The sequence below is a fragment of the Thunnus thynnus genome, chromosome 20 (assembly GCF_963924715.1).
Source record: "Thunnus thynnus chromosome 20, fThuThy2.1, whole genome shotgun sequence".
NCBI classification, from domain to species: Eukaryota; Metazoa; Chordata; class Actinopteri; order Scombriformes; family Scombridae; genus Thunnus; species Thunnus thynnus.
In genome coordinates, this window is record NC_089536.1 from 18,531,405 (window position 1) to 18,541,568 (window position 10,164).

General features: G+C 39.7%; 1 protein-coding gene across 1 annotated transcript; it reads right to left on the minus strand.

The window, feature by feature from the left end:
- Positions 1-162: 162 nt before the first annotated feature.
- LOC137171549 (uncharacterized protein C16orf52 homolog B-like) lies at positions 163-9,924 on the minus strand. Its single transcript, XM_067575550.1, has 3 exons — positions 9,058-9,924; positions 2,830-3,042; positions 163-1,467 (listed from the first exon to the last, which is right to left on the minus strand). Exons 1-3 carry the CDS (start codon positions 9,161-9,163, stop codon positions 1,283-1,285), a joined length of 504 nt encoding a protein of 167 aa, XP_067431651.1. The 5' UTR covers positions 9,164-9,924; the 3' UTR covers positions 163-1,282.
- Positions 9,925-10,164: the final 240 nt, after the last annotated feature.

The window sequence follows — 10,164 nt, forward strand, 5'->3', positions numbered from 1 at the left end:
CATTCTTTGTGTGATAAATGCAACTCTGACGCTCGAACTTCTTGCTAATTCTGGCATCTGTCCTTCTGGCACAGAAACTCTCATTTTAAATTTCCTTGGATAGTAAATAATGACAGCATTATGGTCTTTCAAGACCAATATATTAATTAAAAAAAGAGACAATTAGTGTTCCAAAGATATTTTTAATGAGATGAGATCCACCATGCTCATTCATGAATATCATAGTGCTTCTATAAAATGACAGACTGGCTGTTTGTTCATTTATACAGAGATGAAGTCCCAGATGTATCAAACAAACTAGTCATAGATTTAGTCATTTCTTGATACAGTGTTCAAACAACAGGAAATATTCAATAAAGGTGAATAATACATTCACTACATCACTAAAATAAAAATGTTTTAACTAAGACCGGAACAGGTTTCACCTGTTAATGTCAGTCTTGCTCTGGTCCTGGACCCTTAAATTAGCTCAACATTCAACAGCATCATATAATCCGGCAAGAGATCCATGGACACAACTTGATATAGAGAAGTTTTTGAATGTTGACCAACACAATCATTTTGGACAGATGTTGATTTTACCCCAATTTATATTCCAGTTCATGTTTATGCTGACTCATTTCACACATCCAGAATTTTAGAATTGATCCCACATTAAAACCCTCAACTAAAACTCAACTATGTGGTAGTTATTTTAAGGTTAATAGCTCTTTAAGGCAAGGTGATACACAAGACATATTAATGGCAGGGAAACTCTGGAATACAACAGGCCTTTTAATAAAAAAAAAAAATACAAAATAACAAATAAATAAAGCAGTTTTTTCATGTACTCTAGTCATACTCAGGGGAGAATCTCATTATGTTGGAGGCAATTTTTGGCCGCAATCAGGCCTGACATCAGTCTAATCCCAATATGTGCATCTTGGTTGATGGGATGAGAAGAATTATCCGTCATTAATTCTTAAGATGACCAATAACACAGTAAATCCTGATGTTTTAATCCATTCCCATCAAGTTTTTTTTAATATTCTCCTGTCTGTTCACCACCTAACACTCATCACTCAGGACGGACAATGATGAGGGCCCAGCTCCCTGCACCTGCTCAGCCTCTGAACAAACAGATGGACAGATGCAACGCACTGCCTCCGGCTCCAGTTACAAGCATCGTGACGATTCAGTTTTGTTGTATTTCCAATGCTGCCACGGAGCAGTGAATTCTAACACAAGTTGCCTCCTATGGTGGGGGTTTTCTCCAAAGATACAAAAAGAGGAGGAGGGTATGTCAGCCGGGCAAGCATACCTTACCAGCAAACAGCAGTCCTACTATGGTGAAGAATATGGACAGAACGAAGAGTACATAGGAAGAGCCCACCACTGTGTTGTTGGGCAGCTTATACGGCTGTCCTCCAACCTCATTGATGTAGAAGCCGATTGGGAATATGAGAGCAGCCATACAGAACAGGACCACTGTGACAGAAGAAAAACAGAAGAACAGGAGGAGAAAATCATCAACATCCCCTCTAGACCAGTGATTGGAATAGCTAAACTAATATAAAAAAATACAATTTGAATGAAAAAATGTCAACATATCAAGTCAGCTATAACACCTTGACAATATATGTTGAGAGTGAGAGAAAACTACAATAGTTACAGGAGCAAGCATGCAGAGAAGTTGGAATAAGTAGCTAAAAGTGATAAATGGTTGAAAAGGAATAGATAAGTAGAAATATAATAGGCTAATAGTTCAAATAGCAGGAATGGATAAAAATAGCTAAAAATAATAATGATTATAGATAGCTAAAGTAATGGATAAACAGTTGAAATAGTTAACTAAAAGTAAATGGTTAAAACAGCTGAAAGTGATGGATAAATGGTTCAAATAAATAAAGGGTACTTGAATTCATCTGACAGGGTTATAGGAATACCAAAAATGTGAAAAACCACAGTTTCAATGTTTAATATTTGTTTTTACACGTCAGCCTGAAAACACTTGTTCTGATTCTGGGAAACTACCCACTTTTGAAGCTGCATTCATACGTGCGGGTAGAAAAACTGTCTTTGGAACTAAAAAACTGCCCCCAGTATTGATGCTCTACTCATGAGAATCTGCTTCATATTTTTCCATATTTAGCAAAGCTCCAGCTCTGGTCCTCCCTGACAGACAAACTCTGTCTCTTTCCTGTAAAAATAGAAACCGGCCCATCAATTAGAGCTCCTAGGCAGTCACTTTGTCAAGATGTTCATAATTACCAGACTAAAAGCTTTTCTGAAATGAAGCACAGGATTCTGATGTTGATGTGACCTCCATTTATTTCGCAGGAGATTCTCAAGATCCATCTCTTACTTTCACAGGGGATTTTATAGACTATAATGGACAGTTGAACCTTGACCAACAATTCATTTCTGACCCTGGTGTGGCATTTTATACCTTAAAAAATGCAACTTGGATACTCATAAATCCTGTCATGTAATGGCTGCAAACTGGGCAAAGGCCTGTAATGTTTACCAATCCAGCAGATTCCTGATGCTTTAGTCTGAGGGAAAAAGATGCAAAAGATCTTATGCTGATACATTCAGTCTTTCCATGACTACTTTTTGTTTTCCTCTAAACTTTGAATCACTTCCCGTTGCCCAACAATTGTCCTCATTCCTTGAATACCATATGTGAAAAGAGAAAGTCAATGACGTCTATATAAAGTGTGGATTGGATTCTGCCTGGACTTGTTGAAAATGAGTGAGCACAGCACAGAGTTGTATTTAGAGGTGGAAGAAGAGAAGAGAGCTGGCTGTGATGGGAGAAAAAGAAGAAAAGTGACAGTGAACACCCACTCCCTGTGAAGGCGATCCATCGGGCGTATCGGGTGGCCTCGCGGCGCCAGTGTGACATCACCAGCAGACCACAAGTGACAGTGAGGGAGATGATGCCCAGAATAATGAAGAAGAGCGTGGTGATCCACTCTGGGGGCAGCTGCGGGGGTATGCAGGTCCGTTCTCGGCCGTGAATAGTCTGGCACTGCCGGACCAAGCCTACAGTCAGAGAGCCTGGGTGGAGAAAGACAGAAGAAGAAGAAGTTTAAAATAAATTCATCCTTGTTGGATCCTTCAACAGAGCAGCGACAATCGAGGGTTGAGAGTCGGCTACAAAAAATGAGCTGCATACACAAACTGTACAGAAAACCAAGATCAGACTAACAATAAGCTGTGAACACACATCAGCATCTGGTAAATACAGACTATATTGATTAACCAGCACAGATATTGATGCTTACAGGCGACTTACAGCACCATTGAACTGGTACGATGGTCCAGGTCGTCCAGGAGTATTATCCTTCCACCTGCACCTTGGGAATAACCCAGACGTCTACCATCCTGATATTCAAGACAACATCTTTCTGGCTGACAGGGGAGACATGGTCGAAGGAGGCTGGCTAACACTGGTAGAAGCATGACAACTCATTTTACGTTTAGGATCAGACATTGTACCACAGACTGAGAGAAAACTTCAATGAAACCCTATTCAGATGGGAAAAGTGAGACACTGGTGATAAAACACATCAGTCCAGATGGTATTTTAGCCAGAAACTAGAAGAGTGAACTGTAGAGTGCAGATCTCCGCCAGGTGTGTAAAGTCAAGATGGTGGTGAAGATAACAAAAACAGGGATTTATTCATCTCATATCATGCCAAACTTTGGTGGATCATTATACATCAGGTATGAAATTAATCTGCAGATGCTCCAGTTCAAAATGACACCAAACCTTTCTATGGTTGTCAGTTTTTGAGCCATGACAAAGGCCAAAATGTGGCCTGCAACAGACTAAGTAAGCCTTGTTTTTAAGCCTAGCTAATTGCTGGAAATGCCTTTTGCTATGTCGTAACGCATGTCATAAAATGGCGAAGACTGAGAAGATGAAAATCTAAGCTTTATAATAGGGTCATAAGGAATCTTATAAATTTTTATTTGAATTCACAACACAACCTGCTCTCAAGGTACTAAAATTTGGCACTGATTGATCTAATGTGGCAACAAGGTATGATTGGTCGTCCCAACAAGATTCCAAATTGAAGCAGTTGTTGATCACTTGCCAGTTAAGAAAACTGAAGAGTCAGCAGTCAATGGTGTTATAAAATAGGTTTTTCAAAAATTGTGAATCACTGCAACCACAAGAGGTCCTTGAGCATGCAGTCATAAATGTGCACAAAAAATATTAGGCCTGTGGGTCCAGTAGTATACCAGATCAGTGGCGGACAGATACACACATGGACCAAATGCATGATCTTCTCCAGACTTGCGCCTGGCCGAGATAATTAGTGTCTCATAACAATATTCCAGTCTATTGCACATTAAATCCATTACATGAAATGGAGCTTACAGCCTACCTGTAGCAGACAGTACAGCAGTCAGTTTGTTGTCTTTACCTGCTTTCAATCACAACTTCATTCTAATGCACAGCAACACATGACATCATTGGTCCATATGTTGACTGTGGGTGCAGAACATAATGACCTCCCAGGAGTCCCCCTGATTCCCCACAGAGACTGGAGGCTGATGAACCAGTCGGTATGCAAACAAGGTTGACAGGCTGTGTGCCAGTGACCCGCAGTGATTCAGTATGACGTCAAACGGGTTCAGGGTTCTGGCATGAGCTGCCAAAACATCACACGGAGAGAAAAACGGCAGAATAACAGTTGGGCGACACATCACTCACAGCTGAGACAGAAATGGAGAGATCACTGACCCCCTCCTGTCTCCCAAAGCCTTGTGGGCGCTGTGTGTGATGTCAGGTAGGAGGATTTTTACATCTAATAAACACACATACACACGCACACTCGGAGCCCAACAGAGACTGCATCTGCTCAACTCTGCATCCAACTACACAAGAATCCACAGAACATGGCGCCATGTAATGAGACAAATGCAAAATGAAATCCTCCCACACCTTAATTTATTCTTTTGTCTCCCACCTTTTTCTTTTGTTTCCCAGAATTATCTACAGCCAGCAGTTAGGCGGCAGCCAAGCAGACACTGAGGAGCTTTATACATTTTATGCATTTATTCAGCAGAATTTAAACCCAGCGACTGTAGAATTAACATAATTGTCACAATGACCAAAATTGCAAGCAACCAATGTCACAAAGATGCAGGAAAAACACAGGGAGGCACTAAAACATCTTTTAATTGGGAGGAAAATTAAATGTTTTAGCTGCTTTTGAATAAACACCTGGTACTTAAAGCTATTAAGACCCCTTAATTTACACTGAATGTTTAGTATTTCTAAACCACATAAAGTGAAAAAAACATACAAAAGGAAAATTATGGACTTAGAAGACTAAAAAGAATATTTCTAAGTTTTATTCATGCTCATTCCACTGCTCAAGGTTAATTAAAAGTACTTTGTTAGCTCAGAACTTGCAAAACAACACAGTATTGAATACAGACTCTGAGTCCTAAAAAGATTTCCCACCATGAATAATTGAAAATAATAATAATGAAAATGAAATCAGTCTTTAAATATTTAATGTTGCCACGTATGGATCAGCTTCAGTTCCTGATCATGGATGTGATTCTGGGTGCTGAGGAGATCATCAGGCCTGAACCACATCCTCTTGCAGGCTGACCTGTTCCCCCTACACACAGGATATCCTGTTCCCTCTCAACACATCCTCTCATACCGCACGGCGGACATTGTCAATAGAGCAGGACTCCATACTCAGAAAACGTGACGGAAGAACAGTCATGTATCCGACTAAAAATTTTTTTTTTGCTCCCTGCCATTATGGAGAGCAAAATTTGTTTTAATACGAATATAAAGTAGGAAATGATAATTACATAAACTTTTGCAAGACTAGAGACATTTCTATTCATTGTCCAATATTAAAAAGTAACCAAAACATGTAAAAATGTTTAAAAAAGGAATCTAATTTCTATGTTTATACATTTTTTTCCCTCCTTCTTTTCTCTTTTAAGTGTAAATAAATCTAGAGAGCTGGGCAGACTGCTGAGACACAGTTTAATAGAAAGATATAAAACGCTGATTTGCACACAATTGTTCTTTTTATGTTTTTAACTTCTACATATACACTAAGCACTCATAGCAAAAATTAAGTACGTCATGACAGAGCCCGAAGAGTTTTTATTCTCCAGGTGGAAATCATTACTCTCCCCAGGAGGCCTAATTAAAAGTCACACATCTTCATTCAAAAACAACACTTCCTGCCTTCAGGTAATTACTATCCGGCTAATTAAACAGGAACAAAAGGCTTTTAGTACAGTAAGTACAGTAATCTCACAATTTCATTTACTGTGTAGAACAGGAGGTAAAACCCTCAGAGAGCCGTTTTGAACTATGACGATTGAGGAAGATTTGGTGTTTAATTCTGTAACAAAAACCTGCTTGTTATGTACTAAATACTAAGTGTTTTTTGTTTTTTTTGGAACAAATTAAATCCTTTAATAACCACCCAGCAGCAGCAGCAGCACACGTGTTACCTGCTTATCTCAGTTCCAGTGTACCATGAGGATGGAGGTTGACAACAACCTCTGACAGCTGTGCATATACTGTAGAGCTACTGTTTGTCTGTTGCATCAGTTTTAGTCAATGTTTAGCTTATGGACTTTGCATCAAAATATGACTCCGTTGCAATAACCAGGAATATTTGGTTAACACTTGAATCAGGTTGACTGTGCAATCAATGAAATCTGGCTTTCTGCAATTAACAACTGTGTGCTGCAATATGATCAAATAGTTGATGATAACTAATCATTTAATTTCAACCAGAACAGCTGCTAAAGTTATGATGTTGCTGTCAGATGCCAAAATATTGATAAAACAATATAGATCAAATCATCAGCAGCTGTAATTTTGATATCTACATGATCAGGATTATCATTTCAATAGTGAATGATAAATATATTTAAAGCCTCTGAAAACATGATTTCAAATCGTTTTCTCTATCATATTAAGTATTCATGACTAAATAATAATTAATCAAAGATGAAGTTCAGAAATTCATCCTTAGTAATGTATTAAATGTTATTTATTAAATCCACTTCATCAGGACCGCTTGACCAGCATTTATGAGGCATTCATGTGGTGTTGGAATAATTGTAAAAATTAGTTTCCGATGAAAATTCACGTGAACACCCCCTCAAGTCGGAACAACAACTCGGGAAGTCGGTGAAAATTTTGGTACACGACTTGCTGAAAATTGACGTCATGACACAGAAACATGGCGGACGAAAGTAAATGTTTGGTTGATGGCAAGAAACTTTTTACTAATTCACATATTGCAGATCATTTTTTTGCTCACATGTAATTCGTAATATGATATTAGGTTGTAACTGTTAGTAGCTGTCCACGTAGAATGACCTACATTAGTTAGAAAAGTTATTTAATAGCATTAACCCTGATAAGAAGTCAGATAAAGCAATATTTTAGTAGTTTTAGTGAATGTTCTGGTGCAGCAACAAGTCTGAGAGAAAATACATCTTCTTTGTAGCGTCCATGTTGTTTCCACACTATGACTTAAAAGCTCATGAACACAACAAAGACAGAAGAACGACTTCCCAACTTGGTAAATGGGACCATTTGAGGAGCACGCGAATGCAGCGTTACATCGTTACATTTCTATTCAAATGTTGCTAAATCCCGATTGGTACACAAAGTACATGACATCACATTTTCCCAGCCGAACCCCGCCCACTTCAAACCACGAGAGAAGCCAGTTTAAAAACCAAATGCAGAAATCTCTTAAGCAAAAACAAAACTGTTCTAACTTTTTCACAAAATTGTGTTTTCATGTAGGACTCCACGACTCACAGTAAGAGAAAATTAGTTTTCAGGGCCTTTAAAGTCGGCTGCGCTACTGTGACAGCATATATTTACAGCATGAGTGGCTCAAGGCTTCTTAGTTGGTTTAGTGGTTCCTGTTAGAGTTCAATTTTAAACAGGAAACCTCATTTTGTTCAAACTTGTCTGTTGTCTGGGTCATGGGATGATTGGTAGGAAGTTAACTACATCGAGGCTCGTTGTGTAGTCTTGAGGAACCATTTCATGCATCCTCAAAGAGTTTTTTACACTAGTACAAAAGTGTTTTTGGAGTACTGTCCCAGAGAGAGGTAGAAAAAAACCCTTATAGAGCTATAACCCTCATATAATCCACACATTCACACTAATATAGCATATACCCACTCATTCACAAATGTGCCGTGGCTACACTTGCTGTTAACAGACAGGTGGAGACAATCTAAAAGAACATGGACACTTTCACATGTTACAATAAAAAGCCACAGAGCAGGTGTGTTTGTTACTTTTAGCTATTTAACCAGCGGGACCGTCGTTACCTTCACTTGACCTTTGCTGAGCTCAGGAGACAATTTAATATTTAAGGAAGTGAAAATGCAAACTTTTCATACCATCAGCCCTCTATTATAACTGCACTAATTATTGTTTCCTGTTTTGTTTGTTACAACTCACTCACTCCATTGTCACATTCCTCTCCCAATCCTCTAAAACTGTGGTTCCCAGCCCGGGGCTCGGGACACTCCAAAGGTCACCAGCTACAGAAAATAGTTGTTTTATTTTTCTGACTTTTCACAAAAATCACTACTCAGGAGCCATGATCTCCTGTGATGAGGTCACAAGTGGAAAATGTTTCATTTTAAGGGTTCACAAGCCAAAAAGGTGAAGAACCACTGCTCTAAATATACCTGCATTATAACAATGTTTGTGTGCAACTGATGCAAATTAAGTAGATATTTATCTGAAAACACAGTTCATCCAGACTCTGAGCAGACTCTCATATTATGACTCATGACTTCTGACTTTTTATGTGATTTTTGTTGTTGTTGCAAAGCCTCACACTCCAGTTTTGATGATTTGTTTTTACAGCACAGGCTCATGAAATATTTAAAATATTATCATTTTAATGCATCACCATGATCTTTGTTCTATTGCCCTATGAAGTAACCTCATATCAATACCCAGAAACAATTATAAACTCCACTTCTTCAGCACAAACACACAGCTGAAGTGAAGCAAAGTGCCTTTAAACCCACCAGCTGATTCTCCAGTGTTGATCCAGTCCGGGTTGACGATGCTGGCGATGGCGAAGATGTCTGCAGCGAGGAAGAGACATCCTGATATCACGGTGAGTTTATCCATGTCTGTGGACACAGGTTGGAGGTCGGAGCGTCTTTGTGCCTCTATGTCAACCTTCTTTTCTTTAAAGGGAAACGGGACGTTCAAAAAGTCCCCAATGCCCCATCATCACCCCGGCCATCGCTGCGGTGATGGGGTCGGTCTGATTCACGATTAGTCCGCACATGCTGTTCAACCGAAGGTAGAAAGATCAGCTGTTCCCCTTAAAACAATCCCTTTTTTAAAATTATTTCAGCAGCCGAGCTTGCGCCGACTTGCTGGCCCTTCTCCAGCCCAGGAGGAGAGGCTCGCTGCCCGGGCTCATGCACTGCCTAGCCCCGGGATGCTCCGCCGCATCCCGGTGATATTTTGCCAAAAGACGGAGTGGAGATTTCATAGGAATCTGGGTGTGTTTGCCGCAATCGCTCAATAATCCTCCAGCAGTGAAGACGGATTCATGCATGCAGTCGACTTATTTCCTGAGTGTGCATGAAACCCCCCCGAGCTCTCTCCTCTCTCCCCCCATATGGACGCGTTTTCTCTCCTCTAGACGAGCGCAGACGGAAAGCGCCGCCCATGTTCACATCAAAGCGCTTTACTGGAGTTTACATATATTCCCGTTTACACACTGAATTCCTGCCTATAACCGGTTTTTTAAAAAAGCTTCCGAGCTCACGGCAAGTGCAATTTCTGTTGTTCGATGCTGTCCTCTCGCTGCAAAGCAAACTAAAAATTCCCTCAGGTCGCTTCACCATTTCTAGTGGGCAACTCTCGCGAGAAAATCTGTAAATAGCCGACAGCTCCTGCTACTTTTAGCGTCCCCGGGTCAAAAGGCATTTGATCAGCTAAAACACCTTTGAACACATTTTGATATTAAAGTTACACTCCCAACTCAAGGTCCATTATACTCTAGACTTTCAGCCATACCACAAGGTCTTCATCAGCAGATTGTTTCATAGTTTCAATGGAAGGGTAGATGTTTAAACTTTCCATGATTTGGAGCACTTCTCATTTATGTTAACTTA